Raw genomic sequence first — 25,354 nt, 5'->3', positions numbered from 1 at the left:
GGTAAAAACCTGGAATGCACACTATTTCCCCTTCAGGAAGTAAAGCACGGAAGGGAACTCCACCATAGAGTCTAGAACCTACGCCCAGATCTCACCTTCTCACGCAAAGTCAGAGAGAGAGCTGCTCAGCTTCATTATCAACTGCCTGTAAAAAAATAAATATATTTTATGGATTTGTCCCAGTCAAAGTGAGGAAGGACACACAAAAAAAGCACAACAACTTTTAAAATAATTAGTTTTTATTATTACAAAGCACATCATCTATAATACATTTACACCATAAGGTTTATATTTTAATTGTACAATATACAAAAAAAAGGACAATACAAAAATATTAAAAGGTATTTTAATATAAAGCTGTCTTCTTGAAAGCTATTTCACAGAAGTTTGAATACTCACAACACAAATTGTCATTTCACTGAATGACTTTTGTCAATCCCTGCTTATTTAAGCAGCACTTACACAATAACACACGTATCGACGCGTCAACATTCATAGTGGATATTGCATGAAAACATAGGTAAATGATATTGTACATAATTCTCTGATACAAAAATGTTCTTTACATTACAAAACTAAAACAGATAATGCTGTTTGGTTGCAATGACATGGTAGGACAGAGCATATTATAGTGACACAGGGAAGGGGTTCTTTTTTCTGAAGTTGGCACAGTTTACGTGAATCACTAGAAAATGGATCACAACGCTAGTCTATGAAAGTATAATTCCACAGATTTCCTGTTTTTAATATAAACGTCTGTTGAAGCAGCCTTACGTTCCCGGTCTTTAACCTGAAGCACACACACACGCACGCACGCACGCACACACGCACGCACGCACGCACACACACACACACACACACACACACACACACGCCACTCGGATACTTGCACACTGACATACATACACACACATGCCTAATACTTGTGAGCAGTCATCTGGCACACATAGTCATTTCATTACAGGGCTCAGTGGAGGCTCGTCCCAACAAGCAAAAAGAGGCCCACATCCCTCTCTCTGTAGTCTCCATCTACAGTGTATATATTTCTATACAAACTACATTTCAGGAGACCTACAAGCTGGTTTTAAAACAAAACATTACAGAAAAGCTTCACTTCAGTTCATTCAAGTGGTGACAATTAAGTAAAATATTGAGTTTGGATATAGTGCTATAGCTCGAACTTATAACGAAGGTTATTTATAAAAGAAAAAACATCCTTCCTGTAATCAAGGAATTTGTTCCTGTTCATGAGTTTGTATCTCATATGCACAAAGTATGTGTGTGATGGTATTATTAGCCAGTCTCCATGGTGCCTAAAGCCAAGCGGACATTATCACGTTCCACAGCTGTTCGTTTCCTTCTCTCCTTCCTTCATGATTCTTACTGTGAAACTTCCTTGTCTGCAGATAAAGATACGGTTCATCTGCAAAGCACCAGGTTTGATATAGAGACCTTGGGTAATTAAAGCAAAATATGAATTCTCTCCACAAACTCTTCCACATTCACATGTCAGATGAGATGGTGAGAAACATGGATGTTGCTGGCTGTTCAAACAGCGTGTGTGTGTTGTTTGTGTGCGTGTGTGTGTGTCTCTCCTCTTCTTTTCCTGTGCCTTGCAGACATGTCGGTCGGCAGTCTTGCTGCTTTCGCTGGTTGTTTAACACATCCAGTACAGACCAGTAGGTGAAATAAAGGATGTTTAAAACCTACAGCGGAAGGTAGCTGTACAGGTAGCTGTACTCTACTGGTCTCTACTATGCCATGGTGATGTGGTTGCTCCTCTCTCTGATGTCTGCCATGGGGTTGTTGGGGTTCTTTAATGGGGTCACTGGTAGAGCTGAACTTCTGCCTTTGGGCTTGAACAGGTCAGATACAAAAAACACCTGAGGGATAGGAAAGAAGAAGAAAAGAAAGGGCAATATTGTCAATAATAAATTATATTGTAACGGTTGAGGAGGAGTAGTAGAAAGGATCGGAGGACCAATGCGCAGCGTGGTAAGCGTCCATCTTTTTAATAAAGTAAATGAACACTGAACAAAAACAATAAAGTGAACGAACGAAACTGAAACAGTTCTGTCTGATGCAGATACCAACACTCATCAGAAAACAATCACTCACAACTCAAAGGTGAAACCAGGCTACCTGGTATGGTTCTCAATCAGGGACAACGATTGACAGCTGCCTCTGATTGAGAACCATACCAGGCCAAACACAGAAATCCCAAATGATAGAAAAAATAACATAGACTGCCCACCCCAACTCACGCCCTGACCATACTAAAACAAAGACAAAACAAAGGAACTAAGGTCAAAACGTGACAGATATAGTAAAAACAGGTCAGACATGTTAATGATACAGACTGCATAACTGCATTACGCATGCAGTACTACACCATGTTTTACAGTGCATTCGGAAATTATTCAGACCCCTTGATTTTTACAATATTTTGTTATTCTAAAATTGATTAAATAAATTGAAAATCCTCATCAATCTACCCCATAATAACAAAAGGAAAACAGATTTTTAGACAACTTCGCAAATGTATTAAACCTTAAAAACAGAAATAACTTATTTACATAAGTATTCAGACCCTTTGCTATGAGACTCAAAATTGAGCTAAGCTGCATCCTATTTCCATTGGTCATCCTTGAGATGTTTCTACAACTTGATTGGAGTCCCCCTGTGGTTGTCACGCCCTGATCTGTTTAATCTTTCTTGTGCTTGTCTCCACCCCCCACCAGGTGTCTCCTATTTTCCATTATCCCATATGTATTTATACCTGCGTTTTCTGTCTGTCTGTTGGCAGTTCGTCTTGTCTCGTCAAGTCGTCCCAGCATGTTCTTCCTTGTTTTTCCTTCTCTCTAGTTTGTGATCTAGTCTTCCCAGTTCCGACCTGTTTTTGCCTGCCCTGACCCTGAGCCTGTCTGCCATTATACGCCTGCCTGACTCTTATTAGGATTACTGATCTCTGCCTTTCCAGGACCTGCCATTTCCATATCCCTTGTATATAATAGATCTCTGAGACTTAAACCATCTGCCTCCTGTGTCTGCATCTGGGTCTCATCCTGTGTCGTTATAGAGGTAAAATCACTTGATTGGACACCATTTGGAAAGGCACACACCTGTCTATATACAGTTGAAGTCAGAAATTTACATACACCTTAGCCAAATATATTTAAACTCAGTTTTTCACAATTTTTCACATTTAATCCTAGTAAAAATTCCCTGTCTTAGGTCAGTTAGGATCACCACTTTATTTTAAGAATGTAAAATGTCAGAATAATTGTAGAGAGTATGATTTATTTCAGATTTTATTTCTTTAATCACATTCCCAGTGGGTCAGTTTACATACACTCAATTAGTATTTGGTAGTATTGCCTTTAAAATGTTTAACTTGGGTCAAACGTTTCGGGTAGCCTTCCACAAGCTTCCCATAAAAAGTTGGGTGAACTTTGGCCCATATCTCTTGACAGAGCTGTTGTAACTGAGTCAGGTTTCTAGGCCTCCATCTATTTTGTGAAGTGCACCAGTCCCTCCTGCAGCAAAGCACCCCCACAACATGATGCTGCCACCCCAGTGCTTCACTGTTGGGATGGTGTTCTTGGGCTTGCAAGCATCCCCCTTTTTCCTCCAAACATAACGATGGTTATTATGGACAAACAGTTCTATTTTCGTTTCATCAAACAAGAGGACATTTCTCCAAAAAATACAATCTTTGCCCCCATGTGCAGTTGCAAACCGTAGTCTGGCTTTTTTATGGTGGTTTACTAGCAGTGGCTTCTTCCTTGCTGAGCAGCCTTTCAGGTTATGTCAATATAGGACTTGTTTTACTGTGGATATAGTACTTTTCTTCCTGTTTCCTCCAGCATCTTCAAGGTACTTTGCTGTTGTTCTGGGATTGATTTGCACTTTTCGACCAAAAGTACGTTCATCTTTAGGAGACAGAACGCGTCCCCTTCCTAAGTGGTATGATGGCTGCGTGGTCCCATGGTGTTTATACTTGCGTACTATTGTTTGTACAGATGAACGTGTTACTTTCATTCCCAAGAATGAACCTTTTTTCTGAGGTTGAACCAGACTTTTGGCGGTCTACAATTTATTTTCTGAGGTTTTGGCTGATGATTTCTTTAGATTTTCCCATGATGTCAAGCAAAGAGGCACTGAGTTTGAAGGTAGGCCTTGAAATACATCCACAGGTACACCTCATATTGACTCAACTGATGTCAATTAGCCTATCAGAAGCTTCTAAAGCCATGACATCATTTCCTGGAATTTTCACTTGGAAAAATCACTTGTGTCATGCACAAAGTAAATGTCCTAACCGACTTGCCAAAACTATAGTTTGTTAACAAGAAATTTGTGGAGTGATTGAAAAATTAGTTTTAATGACTCCAACCTAAGTATATGTAAACTTCCGACTTCAACTGTAAAGTCCCACAGTTGACAGTGCATGTCAGAGCAAAAACGAAGCCATGTGGTCGAAGGAATTGTCCGTAGAGCTCCGAGACAGGATTGTGTCAAGGCATAGATCTGGGGAAGGGTACCAAACAATTTCTGCAGCATTGAAGGTCCGAAAGAACACAGTGGCCTCCATCATTCTTAAATGGAAGAAGTTTGGAACCACCAGGCCGCCAGGCCAAACCACCAAGATTGCCCGCCTGGCCAAACTGAGCAATCGGTGGAGAAGGGCCATGGTCAGAGAGGTGACCAAGAACCCAATGGTCACTCTGACAGAGCTCCAGAGTTCCTCCGTGGAGATAGGAGAACCATCCAGAAGGACTATAGCAAAAAGGCACCTAAAGGACTCTCAGACCATGAGAAACAAGATTCTCTGGTCTGATGAAACCAAGATTGAACTCTTTGGCCTGAATGTCAAGTGTCACGTCTGGAGGAAACCTGGCAATATCCCTCAGGTGAAGTATGGTGTTGACAGCATCATACTGTGGGGATGTTTTTCAGCAACAGGGACTGGGAGACTAGTCAGGATTGTGGGAAAGATGAACGGAGCAAAGCACAGAGAAATCCTTGATGAAAATCTGCTCCAGAGCGCTCAGGTTCACCTTACAACAGGACAATGAGCCTAAGCACACAGCCAAGACAATGCAGGAGTGGCTTCGGGAGTAGTCTCTGAATGTCATTGAGTGGCCCAGCCAGAGCCCGGACTTAAGCCCGATCGAACATCTCTGGAGAGACCTGAAAATAGCTGTGTAGTGATGCTCCCCATCCAACCTGACAGGGCTTGTGAAGATCTGCAGAGAAGAATGGGAGCAACTCCCCAAATGCAGCTGTGCCAAGCTTGTAGCGTCATACCCAAGAAGATTCAAGGCTGTAATCACTGCCAAACATTTCTAAAAACCTGTTTTTACTTTGTCATTATGGGATGTAGATTGATGAGGGGAAAAAACTATTTAATACATTTTAAAATAAGGCTGTAACGTAACAAAATGTGGAAAAAGGGGTCTGAATACTTTCCAAATGCACTGTATATGCAGTACTATATCATCCTATCTAGTAAATTATAGCTAAGGTACATACTATGCATGATATGCAGTAAAGTACTATGCAGTTATGGGGACATAGTAAACACTAAGTCCAAATACTCACTATGCTGTAGGCCACCAGGGCTCCCTGTGCGAAGCCAGCCAGGACGTCGGTGGGGTGGTGCTTGTGGTCGGAGACACGGGACAGGCCGGTGTAGAAGGACATCATGATGAGGGTGAACTGTGTCAGGGGGCGCAGAAGACGGGCTCCACGCCAGGTGAACCTGGACTGCAGGTAGAACTGGGAGATTGGGAGAGATGGGTAATAAATCAACACAGGGCGACAGCTCGAGTGTGTGTACATGTGTGTTTGTGTGTGTGAAGTCAAGACACATAACAGTAACTCACCACCAAATACAGCATGGTGTACATGGAAAAGGATGCATGGCCAGAGAAGAACGACTTCCTGAAAAGGAGAAATACAATGTTGTTACTATAGCAATTAGAAGATTACTGCACAGGTAAGACCAATGCAAAGCCTTCCACCTGGATATTGAACAAAGCATTCACTTTGTATGAAATCAAATATCCGGTACCCCTTTAAACAAAACATAACGTATAGGCTACGTTTCTTTATAGAGCATTCATAAAGTCTTCATAAACACCACATAGATGCTTCACAATCACAATGGAGTAATCTCAGAGTAATGTACCTGGCCTCCTGGACTTTGCTCTCGGGTCCATTACACTGGTAGTCTGTGATGTAGCCCAGGGAACAGTTGATGGCGGACCAGTCGGGCCTACACACGTCCAGGAAGTGGGGTCGCATGCGGCCCACCGATACCTTGGCGATGTCCGTGAACGATTGACTGACGGCGCAGCCAAAGATGAACACGCCCACCTGCTTGTAGAGGGCGGAGATGTAGGGGTTCCCTACGAAGGACTTAGAGCCCTCGTTCAGGTAGTAGATCATGTAGCTCTCACCAATGATGATCTGATGGGGGAAGGAACAAGAAGAGGATACAGTCATGTCATCTACAGCACAAAGATGGCCACTGTGGCAGTCAAATGGTGATTGGTTCAACCGGAGTCTACAGCGGCCATCTTTATAGGTGACATGACTATATCTCTTAGAGATGATGATCTGGCAAGAGGGATAAAGGAGAGGATACAGTCATACAGAAGCAGAAACACACACCTCTATATGTACTGTATATACGGCTCAGCAGTCATGTCATCGACAAGGATGGCCACTGAAATCATATTGTTACTGTTATGTACTTCCTAATTACTGTCAGAGTCAATATCAGTACTTCATTGTTTCATTGTTGTAATTATGTCTCGCTTCAACAAAACTGAACTGCTTATTCATTTCCGTAATGAGAGAGTATCATAGAGTGTCGGACATCTGGTTTTCCAATATATATTTGGAATTCAGTTAAACACATCAGTAAAACAGAGGAGACTGATCAGAGAGTATAGAGCGACAACGGGTGGCAGGGTAGCCTAGTGGTTAGAGTGTTAGACTAGTAACTGGAAGGTTGCAAGTTCAAACCCCCAAGCTGACAAGGTAGAAATCTGTTGTTCTGCCCCTGAACAGGCAGTTAACCCACTGTTCCTAGGCTGTCATTGAAAACAAGAATTGTTTCTTAACTGACTTGCCTAGTTAAATAAAGGTTTAAAAAAATAATACTAGGAGTAATCAGAGTGTAATATTACAACGATACTATGAGCTGAGGGAAAAAGTTCCGTACAGCAAGGACTTTCAAATATTTGACTTCAAATATTTGAGGAGAAAGGTCAATCAAAAGCACTCCAGACCTAACCCTTGGTTAGCACCACTAACATCAAAAACAAATTGCATAATGTTCAGTGTAGCTATGGGAGGGTGAGGGTGAGTATGTGAGTTGTGGAAGGCACATGCAGAGGTTTTCAGTAAGTGGGTAAATAAACAAACGTATAAAACCGATGATTGACGTGCCGGACATACTTAGGGCCGGGGGACGTGGACCGGACTCCAATAACTCACTACAGCTGTTCAAGCTCGAATGCCTTTCCCTTCCCCACCCCCCTGTAGTCCACCTCCTGGCCACAGATAAATGGGAGAGAGGGAGTGAGTGGGGAGAGAAGGAGAAAGAGCTTGAGGTTTTATAGAGGGAGGGAGTGAGAAGAAGAGGGAGGGAGAGTGAAGAGAGGGAGGGAGAAAAAGAGTGAGGGAGAGGAGGGAGAGAAGGTGGGAGGGAGGGAGTCAATGGGGAGAGACAAAGAGAGAGGGGCAGAGTGAGAGGGAGGAAAAGAGCAAAGGAGAAATGAGAGGGAATGAAAAGGGAGAGAGAAAGGGAGGGATAGCGAGGGGGGGGCAGGGGCAGCACTTCTGGTTTCAACCAGGAGAAACGCTGAGCTAGGCGACATGTCAGATGTTCTGGTGGCCAGACTCTGCCAGAGCAGACACACATTGGGGGCACGTTTGTTTTCCACCGCGCCGGCTGACTCGTTTTTTTTCACAGGGCTCTGATTTCACAAGGGGATGATGTCTGGGTGTTTTCTTGTTAGCATCTCGATTTCATTGAGAAATTCTTGTCAGGGCAGAAAAACATCTAATTTTGATAAAAACACATTTGGGGGGAAAGTCCTATAGGGAGATTGCACAAGCTGATAACGTGTGTTTTTCTTTTTTCATTTCTCTCTCGCCACCATGGAGCCCTTTAGAGCCTGGTTGATCCAACCCAGCTGCTTCATGGGAGAGAAAGAACACATCTGTTTCTCATTGTGTAAGAACTGAGACTATATCAACTATGTGAATGAATGAAACGGCTTTGTATTAACTTTGTGTAACTGTTAAAGGTGTAACCTCAGAGATATTCAAAGTTGGGGAAGAGGTTGTCTCGTGCCTTGTCTCATAAATGTCTAGTCGTCACACAAATTACACAATTATAAAATGTTAACCCCAACACTCCCAGAGTATTTTTTTTCTTCTTGTTGCAGAGATTTATTTTAAGACCCTTGGTCTATGGGGGAACATGGAATTTAGCGTCACATTCAGAAGACGAAAAATGGGCCTATAGCTCTTCTCCTGTGCCATCCACCACATTTCTAGCCCTGTGAATTACAGTGTTTGTAATCGTCAAGTCAATAATTCATATATTGGCTTCCTTGATGTGTTGGCTTTATGTTGACAAAAGTCATATTGAATTGTGTTTGGTTGACAATGCAACCCAATCTCAACATTTAAAGGAGATGTATCTATTGGTTGGATAGTTTCATCTCAGGCACTTTAATCCTATTCTTTAACTATTATTTTTGGTTTAGTTGGAGCTAACAATCAAACATGTCATTTGTTAACTTATCTACAAGTTAATAAGCTATTTACTGTATTGCAAAAGCGATATTGAATTGTGTTTGGTGTGCAATGGCACAAAATATATTTGGTTGCACTGACTTAGTCTGGCTTTAGTTCCCGGTTCTCAAGAAATGTACAATTGATATGTTGGCTCCATCTCAACCAAAAATCTAAGTCAAAGAATAGGACTAAATCAAATCACTTTATTTAGTTTAGTTAACTTAGATTTGGAATATTTGGCAAATATAAATCCAAATCCAAATCCAAAATGGATGGTGTTAAGATATAGATGGAAGGGGTTGAATGGAGCTGAAGGGTGGGACTAATAACAAACAAGATAACAAATGTAAAACATACGGGGTCTGTAAAATGCATATAGGTTCAGAAATGTTGTGATATAGCACAGTTACAAATAGAAATCAACCTGGACGGACATCCGAAACAGAGGAAGGACTGAAAACAAACAAAATATAACTATTGCAAAATAGATTGTGTCTGTAAAATGTGTATAGTATGTATGTATAGTATAGTATGTATGGTTAATAGCATAGTGATAACACATTGGGAATTCAACAAACTTCTGGCTGTCTTTTTGAGCGGGTGAATACAATCTCACTGATCAACGTCTCAACCAAATATGACCCAAATGTCAACGTTGAAATGACGCCCAGTGGGAACCCCACAACTACCAGGACAGAGGGCAGCGTGCTGTATAATTTAGTCGACACACAGTACAGTAAGTGTTGATGGTGCTGCACATTGCTGAGGTGGAAAGTGAGATGAAAATAGCCTGAGTCACAGATCTGTTCGTGCTGGCTTGCCAACTCCTATGGCAACTCATATAGATATGAGTTGGCAAGACAGCATAAACTGATCTGGGACTAATCAGTGAGGTCTAGTGACTTACAGAAAGGATGGTGATGAGAATGCCAGCAGCAGAAAGCACAGCGTCGCTTATGGTGTCTCCGTGTTTGGCCGGGTACTTGATGGACTCATCGTTGCAGTAAAAGCCTCGGCGGTAGGGCTGTACAGCACTAGTTTCTATGATCAGGAAAGGCAGGCCGGCTATGTACACACAGCAGTGGTGAGGCAGAGAGAGAGAGAGAGAGAGGGAGAGGGATAGATGAAGAGAGAGAGAGGAGAGAGGGTCAATAAGGTGCTCCTAAATGAGTGTCCACAGGTAGACGGCACAGCGATGGCTGGACAGGGAACATGGGGGTCTCACTTTTCACTCACTCTTCAATCTTTCCAGACTTGTTGTCTTCACTCAGATAGTTCTCAACCTAAAACCAATTACTAGGAAATAGTGGTTTTGGTCTCAATTCAGTATTGATGAGTCGAGTAGGAGTTCATTTTGTACCAATAAGGTTTGTATACTAGCCTTGGTGCCTGTCTGTTTCAACTCCTTTGTGGATGTCATACCAACATGCTTGGAAAATGTTTATAGCCAGACCGACACCAAGGCTAATCCCATACTACTCCTAGGTTCATGAATGCAATCAATTGAATGTAGATCACCAACTGCAACATTTGTGAGGTGGCCTCGGCATAAAAGCCACAGTGAATCCCCGGAGTCCCCTGGATGTGTTTCCTGTCGCTCCTGCTGCTGAACCATGCTAAAGATTTACAGAGATGATGGGCACAGGGAACCCCACAACTACCAGGACAGCGGTGGGCAGAGGGGTTGTTCTTATAAGATAGGCTGATGCTGCTGTCTTTGACAGAACAAGCCCCTCTGGTGGGCTGTGATGGGAAACTTGTGCAGAAAGACAGCAAGGAGCATCACTGCATGTAATCTGTAATCTGCCCAAATCATCTGACTGGCATACAAACATGCACACATCCCAAACACAACCTGTATTGCAGCAGTTAACCCACAACACTCACACACAGCTCTGGCAAGAACAAACAAACAAACACAGAAAGACACACCTACACACTTACCTGGGGCACTTACCTGGAAGGTGACTGTTATGCAGTTCTCGTCATAACAACATTGACAAAACGCTCTCGTCACACAAATCTCAGCTGATAACATGTCATGTTCGTGTAATATCATGATACGGTGCTCAAAATTGGTCATGTACCGGTAGCATGTTCAGTTTGAGGAAAATATGTAGGCTGCAGCAAATAATCTACCAAATATCCTTTGAAGTGATACAGACTCTATTTTTTTGCCATCAGACAACACTGATGTCCATAATACATCTGCAGTAATTGTGGAAGGATGGTGTTTCACAGTATTACTTACCCACCAGTGTTGTGATTGGCTGTAATATTCGCCTATTGATTTCTCCCGCTAGAGCGGCATCTGTTGTCAAAATGGTGTTTTTGGCTTTGTGGCTGTGTTATCTAGTGGAAATCGCTCTGTCATTTCCCGATTGTTAAAATGTTAACTTTTTTAGTTTATGCACTGAATAGTGTACTGTAGGGAATCATAATTTTAGCAACCAGGATATGACAGAGCCCTTTCCACTAGATGAAACAGCCACAAAGTCAGAACAGCTTTCCCATTTTGACAACAGATGCCACTTCGGCAGGAGAAATCAATAGTTGAGTAGTATTGTGAAACACTACCATTCCACTATTACTGCAGATATATTATGGACATTTTTCTGAAATCACAATGCAAAAATGAAATTAAAATCATATGCGTAGCACCTTTACAGGGAAAATATCTGCTCAAAAAACTATATTTGTCTTTTTTTCATTAGTCCACTGTTGATATAGTCCCAAAATGTTTTGCATGTAAGCAGTCAAGTTGTCAAGATATCGGACTTTCAAGAAGCAGTGTCACTGGCCATATCATCAAGACGATGAAAAATGACCCGACTGCTGACATCCTTACATTTTGGGACTGTATCAACAGTCCAAAATGAAAAAAAAAAAAAAAAAAAAATGTTTTTTTGGGGTGGATTTTCCTTTTTATGACAGCAACTCCCGAAAAATCAAATAAACAAAATGAAGTGCACTGACTTGGCAGCCAAGAAAGGGAAAATCTGTCATTGTTAGAATCTGTATCGTCCATCATACTATGAAAAACCAACATCAAACGGGGGCAGCTAGTATTAAAAGGGCTAAATGGTATCCATCGCAGATAACTGATGTGGAAGGCTGAGACAAATGTGACTGAAGGGTGTTTTTGTCCAATCGAATGAGTGTATTTCACCACTTTTAGAGGTAAAACCACTTGTCTTTTACAGATAAAGGGAAAAGTAGTACCCAGGAGAGGACTCCCCAACCCCCTGACAGAATTGGAAAGCGTACTCTCTCGATCTCATCCAAGTGGACCTTTAACTGATGTTTGAAGCTTTGAAGTGAACCCCTTGAATGATTTTGAAATGTATGAATACAAAGAAAGTCAAACATTTGCTCTCTCTCTCTCTCTCTCTCTCTCTCTCTCTCTCTCTCTCTCTCTCTCTCTCTCTCTCTCTCTCTCTCTCTCTCTCTCTCTCTCTCTCTCTCTCTCTCTCTCTCTCTCTCTCTCTCTCTCTCTCATCCATCCCTACCCCCTTTTCTCTCTGGGTAAAGGCTGAGGATGGGGTGAGGGTTGGGAGGAAGAGGTCAAACTGGGGGTGCTGGCTTGGGTACTGGGTACTGCAGAGCTAAGGCAGGGGGTTTGATGTCTTCAAACCCAAATGTCAACACACTCCTTAGTGTGTTTGGCTCCCCTCGCCCTGCTCCCCTGCTCCAAGCTGCCTGGGCTTTGAAAGCCCAGCTGGGAGAGGCTCATGTTACAGGCCAGTCTCTCTGCCTGATGGGAACCCCAGACCAGACCCTAACCACTCCTCCACTGGCCTCCCTCCTTCAAATCCAAGATTCAACAGTATTCACATTATTACCATTACTGTTTTTACTATTTATATTCAAGCCATTTGAAACTTGGGGTTTTCAGAGGTGTTAGCGCTCTAGTGGAGAGAAAACACACTTTATGTACCGCCCGATCTTAACTGTGGTCTGTCAGCCTTTTTCATTGCCCTTATGATGGGAGGGAATCAGCAGGCATTCCTCTCACAGCACAGTGCTTGGCAGCTTAGGGCTGCTGCTTGCTGATGTAGGGCAATGGAAAGAAAAGAGGGCCCTGGCCGCTGGGCTCAACACTGCTATGAATGTGAAAAGCATTCATCCCGGGGTTCTGACCTCCCTTGACTGCCTTTATGCACATGAACAGATCCAAGACTCAGGCGGGCCGGAGAGTACAAAAGAGAGGAAGTTAAATACAAGCAAAAGATGGCTGACTCTCTCTCTCTCTCTCTGAGCTCATTAAGGAACAGAAACGCCACAGTCGGGTCCTGACCCCTAACAGGTGACAGAAACAAAAATGGAGTGAGTAATTTAAGATGTTACCAAGTCTGTTCTTCCCATGATACAGCTGTGTTGTCTTGCCTCTGAGGCCCTCCACACACCCCATGCCACCAGACAGTGCAGCATCAGCATTCTTCAAGGCATCTTGGGATTTCCCGTCTTCCTCCCTTCCCTTCCCTTCCCGCTTCGCACAAGCGAGGGGAAAACCAGTGCCCCACTAGTCGCCAACAACAACATCAGCCAAGAGGCATACGTCTAATGTATTAGCTACACTGACGCAAAGAAAACATAAAGCACTCCCTAATTGAAAATGGCATGAATGAGCATGTAGGATTTTCTTTTTACCAATATCAAAATTTCCCATTTGGCTTATATATCATCGTAGCGATCCCTATAAAGCCCCAGTAAGGTATAACCAAACAACTTCCTCGAAGTGATGAGTTAGTACTCAAACACCTGTCTGCTTTGCTTCCTCTCATGGAAAAATTGGAAGCGAGAAACATTTACCTTGAGTTTATTGGATTATACCAATTCTTAAGCAGAGAGTTTCAGTTTGGGGCTTCAATTCCACTATGGAAACCACAATCAATGTCTGGGACAGGCAAATGGCAGCTTGCATTGAATGAATTAAATTCCAGCATAATTTTGGGGCATTTCACATAACACCAGTTGCTGTAGCTAAAATAAACAGATACACATTTTCCACCATTGCTCTCCCACTGGCCTAGAAATGTAGACTGCATGTGTGAGGGAGTTGTGCTGCTGTATACACAGATGCAGTTGTGTTTTTACTTGTACCCTTGTGTGCATGGCAGTCAAGAGCCCCCACACAAACTACTCCCTGTCTGTCTGTCTGGTCGTGGTGCGGTTGCCAAACCCTATTCCTATGCTCTCCTAGTTCCACTGGCTACTGAGAGAGGAGAAGAGGGGAAAAGATCACATTTGCGTTGAATTGTGGTTTGCCAAAAATATTGGTGAAATGCTTAAAGAATCTGAGCTCCATGTAGCCTCAACATGTTACCGATTAAATAAAACAATAAAAAGCCAAAATAGAAATCCCTGTAAAAGTGTTTTTCTTCCCCATTTGTCTCATTGAATAGTTAGTGATGTTTAACAGTCACACTATAGCTGATTAAGCCCCCTTGAGCTTTCTGATGATCTACAGCCAGGCAGAAGCAAATGGGGACATTATAAGGTGATTAGAAAACGTAAAACCCCACCTGCAACGACTTACTGCTCAACTAACCCCATTTAGCTACACACTTAACCCAGGGTTCACCCTTGCACTGGGCCAGTGTTGGCCAAAACACGGTTGATTCAGTTCGATCTACAGGGAATAAATCTAAAGTTTGGTTATATTTTATAATAGCCAAGTACCTCAACTCTACAATGATTTCATCCATGTACATGTATTTGAGTGCAGACTAGACTCTTTTTTTATTCGCCTCTGACTCCTTCGAGTCGCTATGCAGTCGATACTTAAAAGATTGGCATTCTTAAATCCTTACCTTGTACCTATGTTTGTCCTTTGTTGTTGCGTGCCTTTCTTTGTTTATTGAAATCCATACTTTTTGATTAAACGTTAATTAAATACAACTACAGACTGTTTCCTCATTGCTGTTGCTCGAAGATGCTCTACGATGTGCCAATTGAATCTCAACATAGAAACAGTCAGTGGTTGTATTTGAATACCTTTTTTTTGTATGGGATGACAGGCCATCGTTGTAAATAAGAATTTGTTCTTAATTGACTCGGCTGGATAAAAAAAAGTTAAAGAAAAAAAATAGCGACTCAAACGACCAAAAAACTCTCATTGTGGAGTTGAGGCACTTGGCTAACTTCACAATCATTTTGGATGAATAAGCCATTATAAATACTTTACAAATGCTTTATAAATTATACTTGTTAATGAATAGAATTTTGAATTGTTACCTAAAGTCCTGCCTGTTTAAACTAATACTATTTTGGCTATGATAGTCTTGGGGTATGCAAACACTGAGAGCAGGTCTGGACTCCGGCCAAGTCCTATAGTGTATGTATGTGCTGTAGCCAACTCTTTTATTGGTATTACAATAATACGACAACAATAAAAGTGTTGGTTACAGCACATACAGTATGGGACCAGGCTAGCACCTTATTGAGATATTGAGATCTATATATAAAACTCTGGATAGGCTACTGAGATCTGGGTCTGTAATTGTAAACTGTCTCAGATTAGTGCTGATCTAGGATCAGGTACCTCCTGTCCGTATAATCTTATTCATTATCATCTAAAAGGCAAAACTGATCTTATATCAGCACTTGTACTCTCAGACACTTCATGAATACGGGCCCTGATTGTATAAGCCTAGAGGAAAGTACTTCTGGTCTGGAGATGCTGGAACTCCAGTCAGAGTCACAGTGAAAATGGAAGCTGGCTTGGCCAGTAATTGCAAGTGTGCTTCCACCATTTCCTCCTTGCGGTCTCTCCCCTCAAACCACATCTTTAGACAGCTATACACTGTTGGTTTGTTGACAGGCGTTTTCTGTGGGCAGGTACAAACACAGAGTGGGCAAAACTTACCCTCCGCCTCGTAAGAAAAAAATGATATATTTATGAATTTGCAGGGCAATAGAGAGACGGAGAAGTTTGTTGACAGAACCTCTACTGACCCGCGATAACCTTATCAGACACTATATTAAACAAACAGTTGTGGGGTAAGAAGTGGCCATAGATGTCCCATTGGACACAGTCAACTCAAGTCAGTGACCCTGTGGAACTTGAATACATACATCTTCACCCCAGACTAGTAAATTCCACCTCTTTTCCACCTTCATGTATTATACAATTTCAACAGGTCAAAGGATGAATACTTTCAAACTGTCAAGGGATAAAAAAATGACTGATCTCTGAAATGCATACAAAATCATATCACGTTCTTATTTATTTGTCACATACACTAAGTTGTTGAATGTGTGGGGGGCCTGCTGAGTTATGCAGCAGTCGAAGGCACGACATTGCAGTGCTAGAGTTGACACTACAGACCGGGTTCGATCCCGGGCTGTATCACAACCAGCCGTGATCGGGAGTCCCATAGGGCGGCGCACAATTGGCTCAGTGTCGTTAAGGGAATGGTTTGGCTGAGGGGGGCTTTACAAGTAGGCTTTCATTATAATAAGAATTTTGTTCTTATCTGACTTTTTTTTCTCCGGGGCAATACATTTGGGTGAGTTTATTTCTCGCCTGAGTAGCCTCGTTTCACTGCCAAAATCAAAATTTAAACATCCAGTGTTCAGCAAAATAACAACACAATGCCAAATAGAGATAGCCAAGTCAAATAAATAACATCCAATCATATTAACAGTTACTCTCTCACGGGAATTCCACTAACAGTCCATATGTAGCCAAACGTAGCTGCTGCTCATTCCATTTGCTCAAAAATTGATGAATGGTTAAAAAAAAGTAAGGCCTGCGTACATAGAGACACTGCTACTACCAGCAGTACTACACCTTCACCTGTTGACGACACAAGTTGTTCTGCTTCCACGAGCACATCCAATGCTAGCATCAGTAATTTGTACATTTGTTGTTAGCCCAGCTAGCATGGTCACTGACAGTTGTGAATATGATGCAGCCGAAGAGCTACTGCCCCCTTACCCAGGAAAGCACCGAACAACAGACAGGGACGTTGGAGGCAAATATGATAAGAACTAAGATCGAATCATACTACACAGGCTCTGACACTCGTCGGATGTGGCAGAGCTTGCAAAATATTACAGACTACAAAGGGAAGCACTGCCGAGAGCTCACCAGTGACACGAGCCTACCAGACGAGCTAAACTACTTCTATGCTCGCATCGAGGCAAATAACACTGAAACATGCATGAGAGCAGCAGCTGTTCCGGAAGACTGTGTGATCACGCTCTCTGCAGCCAATGTGAGTAAGACCTTTAAACAGGTCAACATTCGGAAGGCTGGCGGTCCAGACGGATTACCAGGACGTGAATTGAGAGCATGCGCTGATCAACTGGCAAGTGTCTTCACTGACATTTTCAACCTCTCCCTGTCCGAGTTTGTAATACCAACATGTTTCAAGCAGACCACCATAGTGGCTGTGCACAAGAACACTAAGGTAAATTGCCAAAATGACTACTGACCCGTAGCACTCACGTCTGTAGCCATGAAGTGCTTTGAAAGGCTGGTCATGGCTCACATCAACACCATTATCCCAGAAACCCTAGACGCACTCCAATTTGCATACCGCCCCAACAGAACCACAGATGATGCAATCTCTATTGCACTCCACACTGCCATTTCCCACCTGGACATAAGGAACACCTATAGTTCAACACCATAGGGCCCACAAAGCTCATCAATAAGCTAAGGACCCTGAGACTAAACAACTCCCTCTGCAACTGGATCCTGAAATTTGTGACGGGCTGCCCCCAGGTGGTAATGGCGCAAAAGCCATGACAGGGAGACATAGTGGAGTGGTAACGCGCGTGCAAGCAGTTGCTCCCGACGCCATTTTGGCACACTGCAGCATTCACCAAGAGACTCTTGCTGCCAAGGGAATGCCTAGCAGCTTGATAGACGTTTTGAACACTACAGTGAAAATGGTTAACTTTGTTAAAGCAAGGCCCCTGAACTCTTGTGTATTTTCTGCATTATACAATTGTAATGCTTTTACGACGTACAGAAGAAGTGCACTGGTTATCAAGGGGCAAAGTATTGACACATTTTTGTAATTGAGAGACGAGCTTAAAGTTTTCTTTGCCGACCATAATTTTCACTTGTCTGACCGCTTGCATGATGACGAGTTTCTCACATGACCGGCCTATCTGAGTGAGGTTTTTTCTCGCCTGAATGATCTGAATCTAGGATTACAGGGACTCTCCGCAACTATATTCAATGTGCGGGACAAAATTGAGGCTATGATTAAGAAGTTCTTCTCTGTCTGCATTAACAAGGACAACACACAGGTCTTTCCATTATTGTATGATTGTTTGTGTACAAATGAACTCAAGCTTAAGGACAATGTCAAATGTGATATAGTGAAGCACCTGAGTGAGCTGGGTGCGCAATTACGCAGATACCTTCCCGAAACGGACGACATAAACAACTGGATTCATTATCCCGTTCATGCCCTGCCTCCAGTCCACTTACCGATAAATAAAGTGCAAGATTATTGATGATTATTAAATGATTATTTGTGCCTGGTCCTATAAGAGCTCTTTGTCACTTACCATGAGCCGTGACAAAAACTGTGACAAAAACTCACACGCATTCTTATGTTTAATAAATGTATCGTATAGCGTGTGTGTGTGGCAGGCTCACAATGATGGCAAAAAACAACATATCAGAGTGCGCTGACCCTGGTGCTAGAGGGGGTACGCAGCTGGAGGTTGAATGTTTGAAGGGATACGTGACTATAAAAAGTTTGGGAACCACTGCTGTATATCATCACACTATATAATGTACTTGTGTTAAGTCACCAGCAGACCAAAGACTATTAGACCTTGGACCAGAATACTTATTAGGGTCTTTGACTTTGATGTCTTTCTTGGAATGACTGCTTCAGTCACCTTCAAAACTATTTGACAGTTCACCGCCCTAGTATTTCTGAGTCTGGTGAGGAATCACTCACTCTAAGCCCAGTCAAAGAGTAAGAGGAACAGAAATAGAGAAATAGAGAGAGAGAGAGACAGAAAGAGGGAGACGGAAAGAGAGAGACAGAGAGAGACAGAGCGAGAGACAGAGGGAGAGAGAGACAGAGGGAGAGAGAGAGATGGTACTCAGTACATTAGCTGAACATATGGCTGACCTTCTCAGCACTTTCTTTTAATTACACACACACACGCACGCACACGCGCACACACACACAGATATATTATGCCAGATGTCACTTCAAGAGAATTCCTGGCTTGATTGCCAGTGTGGGATGTGAGACATTATGGAAAATATTAAAACAGGCCAAATGAGGGCAACAGGAATGGGCAGACACCAAAGAAATATAGCCCTCTTGGAGCAATTGATCAATTGGCTTTTCCCCTTTGCCAGCAGAATATATTGCTGTACTGTGGGCGTGGGGGTTTCACTGGGAACTCTGGCAAAAATATTGTCATGATAAATCCCTTTTCTTTCTGAGGAGGAACATCTTTTCAACTATTTTTGCTGTCTTGTATTAAAAATGGACTACGGGGAAATGGAACAAGGAGTCAACAGAAAATGACAATAAAAAGAAGAAAACAAAGAAATGTAAAAGGAAATTAAACAAACCTTTGAATCATCTTTATGTTGACTGACATTGCTCTGATATTGGATTGTATATGTATGAATTATTATTATTGTTAGACGGACATTTGCATGAGTAGTTTCTGCCCTTGACCTAATGATAGCATAACACTCTAGCTCATCCAAGATAATAAATAAACCAACAAGTAATATAACATTATGATGCTGGGTTAATCAACATGAATAAAATCATACATTTTATGCAAATGTAAAACTGTGGCCTATTTATATAAGAAAAATGTACTGCAGTGTCAGACAATGTGACCTAATAATATAGCCTAATTTCTTGTCCTATATACAGAATGAAAAGTCCAGAAACACTCACCTAAAAACAAGCAGAAGAGATCCACACCGACCAGGAAGGTTTTCCTGCTGTTGTCTTTACTGTTGTTGTTATTCAGGGAAGAACTTCCTCCGTTCCTTGTTTCTGGTGCCATTGTCTTCTCATAAATTAAACAGCGTTGCATTTATAGGCTACTTACTTAAATGATTTTCCAAATAAACAAGTAAAGAGTGACGAAGTTGCAGCTGCAGTCGCGTTAAATGATCGTAAATTGAACTTGAAAGCGAAGCGGAGTGAGTTCAACAGTTAGTTAACCATCAGCTGAGAGATGATTCTGAATATTTACCCATATATTGTGCAGATCAATTCAATTGAGATGTGACGATTGCCTTTAAGTTAACTGCAAGGGTTTGGCTTTTATTTCGTTCCCGTGTATTCTGCTCACTCACCCTGTGACTTTCGTTGTTGACTGTTGAGCAATTTCCAAGTTACTTCTAATAATCATTGAGGAGCACCGAAGTTTAGTTGCGCTCCCACCTCCGGTGTCCGCCTCCTAAAGAATCACCTCCCCCTTTAGTCCGGGGCCTTAGCTGATAAAAAAAAAAATGAAACTATATGGAGGCGGATACAAAGCATAGCATTTGGTAGAGATGCTCTTTGGGATGTTTAAATTGATATTAGAAGAGGTGGCCAAAACATTGGGGCATGGCACTCCTATTATTTTATTTTTCTACATAATCCAATATGGCCACCAAAACAGAATCAGGTTTTTGGAAGGTGATATTACTGTTGAATTTTTGTTTCCATATATAGTAAAAACTATTGTGTATTTGTGAGTAGTGAACCAGCCTTCTACGATATTCCATGATATTTCATAAGCGACCAGCCTAAAGTGGCAGAAATGTCCTGGAAACACCAGAAATCAACCTGTAGGCTAACCACTCAAGTTGTGTGTTGAACATCCCTGACCGCTGGCTACGTCCCTTCCGTCTTCAAGAGAGCGAGAGTTGCACCCCTTCTGAAAAAACCTACACTCGATCCCTCCGATGTCAACAACTACAGACCAGTATCCCTTCTTTCTTTTCTCTCCAAAACTCTTGAACGTGCCGTCCTTGGTCAGCTCTCCCGCTATCTCTCTCAGAATGACCTTCTTGATCCAAATCAGTCAGGTTTCAAGACTAGTCATTCAACTGAGACTGCTCTTCTCTGTATCACGGAGGCGCTCCGCACCGCTAAAGCTAACTCTCTCTCCTCTGCTCTCATCCTTCTAGACCTATCGGCTGCCTTCGATACTGTGAACCATCAGATCCTCCTCTCCACCCTCTCCGAGTTGGGCATCTCCGGCGCGGCCCACGCTTGGATTGCGTCCTACCTGACAGGTCGCTCCTACCAGGTGGCGTGGCGAGAATCTGTCTCCTCACCACGCGCTCTCACCACTGGTGTCCCCCAGGGCTCTGTTCTAGGCCCTCTCCTATTCTCGCTATACACCAAGTCACTTGGCTCTGTCATAACCTCACATGGTCTCTCCTATCATTGCTATGCAGACGACACACAATTAATCTTCTCCTTTCCCCCTTCTGATGACCAGGTGGCGAATCGCATCTCTGCATGTCTGGCAGACATATCAGTGTGGATGACGGATCACCACCTCAAGCTGAACTTCGGCAAGACGGAGCTGCTCTTCCAACCGGGGAAGGACTGCCCGTTCCATGATCTCGCCATCACGGTTGACAACTCCATTGTGTCCTCCTCCCAGAGCGCTAAGAACCTTGGCGTGATCCTGGACAACAAACTGTCGTTCTCAACTAATATCAAGGCGGTGGCCCGTTCCTGTAGGTTCATGCTCTACAACATCCGCAGAGTACGACCCTGCCTCACACAGGAAGCGGCGCAGGTCCTAATCCAGGCACTTGTCATCTCCCGTCTGGATTACTGCAACTCGCTGTTGGCTGGGCTCCCTGCCTGTGCCATTAAACCCCTACAACTCATCCAGAACGCCGCAGCCCGTCTAGTGTTCAACCTTCCCAAGTTCTCTCACGTCACCCCGCTCCTCCGCTCTCTCCACTGGCTTCCAGTTGAAGCTCGCATCCGCTACAAGACCATGGTGCTTGCCTACGGAGCTGTGAGGGGAACGGCACCTCAGTACCTCCAGGCTCTGATCAGGCCCTACACCCAAATAAGGGCACTGCGTTCATCCACCTCTGGCCTGCTCGCCTCCCTACCACTGAGGAAGTACAGTTCCCGCTCAGCTCAGTCAAAACTGTTCGCTGCTCTGGCTCCCCAATGGTGGAACAAACTCCCTCACGACGCCAGGACAGCGGAGTCAATCACCACCTTCCGGAGACACCTGAAACCCCACCTCTTTAAGGAATACCTAGGATAGGATAAAGTAATCCTTCTCACCCCCCTTAAAATATTTAGATGCACTATTGTAAAGTGGTTGTTCCACTGGATGTCATAAGGTGAATGCACCAATTTGTAAGTCGCTCTGGATAAGAGCGTCTGCTAAATGACTTAAATGTAAATGTTAAATGAACTACTACATGAATCACCCCAACAAATGTTAAAGGGTTAAAAGGTTAAAAATGCCATGTTCTAACAGTGTAATAAATACATTTCATATATGCTATCGCAAAAATAATATTTTGTTTGTGTTTCTTAAGGTCTTATGTAACATTAGAATACGATTTTTTTCAATTTTATTTCAAATAACACAATAGCATTTTCATTAGTTTATGTTACTACAGGCTAAGTAAAAAGTAAACATAAAATAAAACAAATTCAATCAATTTTATTCGTGGAGTGCCTTTGGTATAACTATGAAACAGAACACATATGTGTTGGAACGTGATAACAGCTTCTTATACAGCGACAAAATAAAATACCCCAACCACGCAGACGCACCGTCAGCAAGACGCGTGTCGGATGTCACATTAACAACGAAAGTTGATGAGTGCGTTGCTGATGTTGTTTTTTTGCTTGATATGTAGGGCCTGCTCTCTCAGGGATACATTCTGTGATGATAATCTGCCCATAGCATTGTCACCGGCTTGATTATTCAAACAATGCCATCCCTTCCACTCTCCTGTCTCACTGCGCCCCTGCTCAGTGAGCACTGCCATTTTTGCTCTTAGGCCTTTGAAGTGTAGGCTCAGGCTCAGGCTCAGGCTCAGGCTCAGGCTCAGGCTCAGAATCAAAAGAATAGTTATCAGAGATGTCAAGATTAATGTGTACCCCACCATCGGAATAATTTTCATTCAGATTTTGTAGCAACGCTAATACAGCATGTGCATCCATTTGTCTTTGTCTTCTTGCCAATGTAAATTACGCACACTCAATGTGCACTCCAAGTAGGCCAGAGTCAACTGATAAGACTGCTTGGATTCAGTGGACCGATATACAATATTGAGATTATAATTCAAATAGATCAATACAATAGAACGCCGCCCCCCCCCCCCTGTTTTTCATTGACCATTCACAGATTACACAATTATGCATCGTTCACTTCTCCTTGCTCATCAACTCAACCATTCTCAGCCGTTCTCCCATATCATACTTTAATATGTTTAAATTGGTGTTTTTCCACATTTTGTTACATTATTCAGCATTATTCTAAAATTGATTCAATTCTCAGGTTGGATGGGGAGCATAGTAGTACAGATTTTTCAGGTCTCTCTAGAGATGTTCGATCGGGTTCAAGTCCAGGCTCTGGCTGGGCTACTCAAGGACGTTCAGAGACTTGTTCCGAAGCCACTCCTGTGTTGTCTTGTCGGCACAAGTCTGGTTCATCCTTGGGAGCAATTCCCAAACGCCTGAAGGTACCACGTTCATCTGTACAAACAATAGTATGTACAAACACCATGGGACCACACAGCCATCATACCGCTCAGGAAGGAGACGCGTTCTGTCTCCTAGAGATGAACGTACTTTGGTGCGAAAAGTGCAAATCAATTCCAAACAACAGCAAAGGACCTTGTGAAGATGCTGGAGAAAACAAGTACAAAAGTATCTATATCCACAGTAAAATGAGTCCTATATCGACATAACCTGAAAGGCCGCTCGGCAAGGAGGAAGCCACTGCTCCAAAACAGCCGTAAAAAAAGCCAGGCTACAGTTTTCAACTGCACATGGGGACAAAGATCGTACTTTGGCGAAATGTCCTCTGGTCTGATGAAACAAAAATAGAATTGTTTGGCCATAATGACCATCGTTATGTTTCGAGGAAAAAAGGGGAGGCTTGCAAGCCAAAGAACACCATCCCAACCGTGAAGCACAGGGGTGACAGCATCATGTTGTGGGGTGATTTGCTGCAGGAGGTACTGGTGCACTTCACAAAATATATGGCATCATGAGGCAGGACAATTATGTCAATATATTGAAGCAACATCTGAAGACATCAGTCAGGAAGTTAAAGCTTGGTTGCAAATGGACAATGACCCCAAGCATGCTTCCAAAGTTGTGGCAAAATGGCTTATGTTTCTGTTGATATTATGGAGCTAATTTGGAAATAAGTTTGGCGTTGTAGTGGTAGCATTTTCCGGCCGATTTCTCAGCCAAGCATGATGAACAAACTGGAGCTATTTCGCCTACAAAAATAATATTTTTGGAAAAAAGGAACATTTGCTATCTAACTGGGAGTCTCCTGAGTGAAAACATCCGAAGTTCTTCAAATGTAAATGATTTAATTTGGTTGCTTTTCTTATTTTCGTGAGAATGTTGCCTGCTGCCAGCAGAGCCTAGCATAGCATTATGCCATGATAAACTTACACAAATGCTTGTCTAGCGTTGGCTGTAATGCATATTTTGAAAATCTGAGATGACAGTGTTAACAAAAGGCAAAGCTTGTGTTTGAATGTATTTCATTTGCGATTGTCATGAATAGAAAAAGTTTCTAGGGGTATTTATGTCCGATGCATTATGCTAATTCGTTTGAGGCTATGATTACGCTCCCGGATCCGGGATTGCTAGTCGTAAAAGGTTAAGGACAACAAAGTCAAGGTATTCGAGTGGCCATCACAAAGCCCTGACTTCAATCCTATAGCAAATGTGTGGGCAGAACTGAAAAGGTGTGTGCGAGCAAGTAGGCCTACAAATCTGACTCAGTTACACCAGTTCTGTCAGGAGGAATGGGCCAGAATTCACCCAACTTATTATGGGAAGCTTGTGGAAGGCTACCCAAAACATTTGATCTAAGTTAAACAATTTAAAGGCAATGCTACCAAATATTAATTGAGCATATGTATACTTCTGACCCACTGGGAATGTGATGAAAGAAATAAAAGCTGAAATTTATTTGACTATGGATTCATTACATCTCCATTGGCGACCATTTTGAATTCTGCTTTCTGGTTAATTTTGAAATGAGCACCCTTTCTAGGATGTTTTCATATCATCTGAGGAATGTTTGTACCAAATTGCATGCTTTTTTATCTGTTGCAATACAGTTTCCATGGTCAAATTCCGTCTATTATGGCAGCCATTTAAAATGTAGCAGAAACTCACTTCCTGTTCAATTTTGAAATGGGAACCCCTTCTGGGATGTTTTCATATCACCTGAGGAATGTTTGTACCAAATGTCATGCTTGTAACTGCTTCGTAAAGGGTATTTTCTTCCCCTAAGGCCCTTGACTACTACCTGCTATAGCCCATTACTCTTGCCAACTCAGAAACAA

General features: G+C 42.6%; 1 protein-coding gene across 1 annotated transcript; it reads right to left on the bottom strand.

Moving 5' to 3' along the window:
• Positions 1-221: 221 nt before the first annotated feature.
• LOC124041711 (phospholipid phosphatase 3-like) lies at positions 222-20,230 on the bottom strand. Its single transcript, XM_046359614.1, has 6 exons — positions 19,725-20,230; positions 9,728-9,885; positions 6,194-6,474; positions 5,889-5,946; positions 5,605-5,781; positions 222-1,883 (listed from the first exon to the last, which is right to left on the bottom strand). The coding sequence occupies exons 1-6, from the start codon at positions 19,864-19,866 to the stop codon at positions 1,755-1,757; spliced, it is 945 nt and encodes a 314-aa protein (XP_046215570.1). The 5' UTR covers positions 19,867-20,230; the 3' UTR covers positions 222-1,754.
• Between the last annotated feature and the right edge of the window lie 5,124 nt (positions 20,231-25,354).

The sequence above is a fragment of the Oncorhynchus gorbuscha genome, linkage group LG08 (assembly GCF_021184085.1).
Source record: "Oncorhynchus gorbuscha isolate QuinsamMale2020 ecotype Even-year linkage group LG08, OgorEven_v1.0, whole genome shotgun sequence".
In the NCBI taxonomy this organism is placed as follows: Eukaryota; Metazoa; Chordata; class Actinopteri; order Salmoniformes; family Salmonidae; genus Oncorhynchus; species Oncorhynchus gorbuscha.
This window is presented reverse-complemented; position numbering and strand designations above follow the sequence as displayed.

Bases quoted from the DNA above. Each gene is read 5' to 3' on its own strand.
- LOC124041711 (XM_046359614.1), bottom strand. From the start codon at position 19,866: ATGCAACGCTGTTTAATTTATGAGAAGACAATGGCACCAGAAACAAGG. The intron at 5,947-6,193 runs GTACATTACTCT...TCTCCTTTTCAG, and splicing joins AGCAAAGTCCAGGAGGCCAG to GAAGTCGTTCTTCTCTGGCC. The intron at 5,782-5,888 runs GTGAGTTACTGT...CCAATCTCCCAG, and splicing joins ACACCATGCTGTATTTGGTG to TTCTACCTGCAGTCCAGGTT.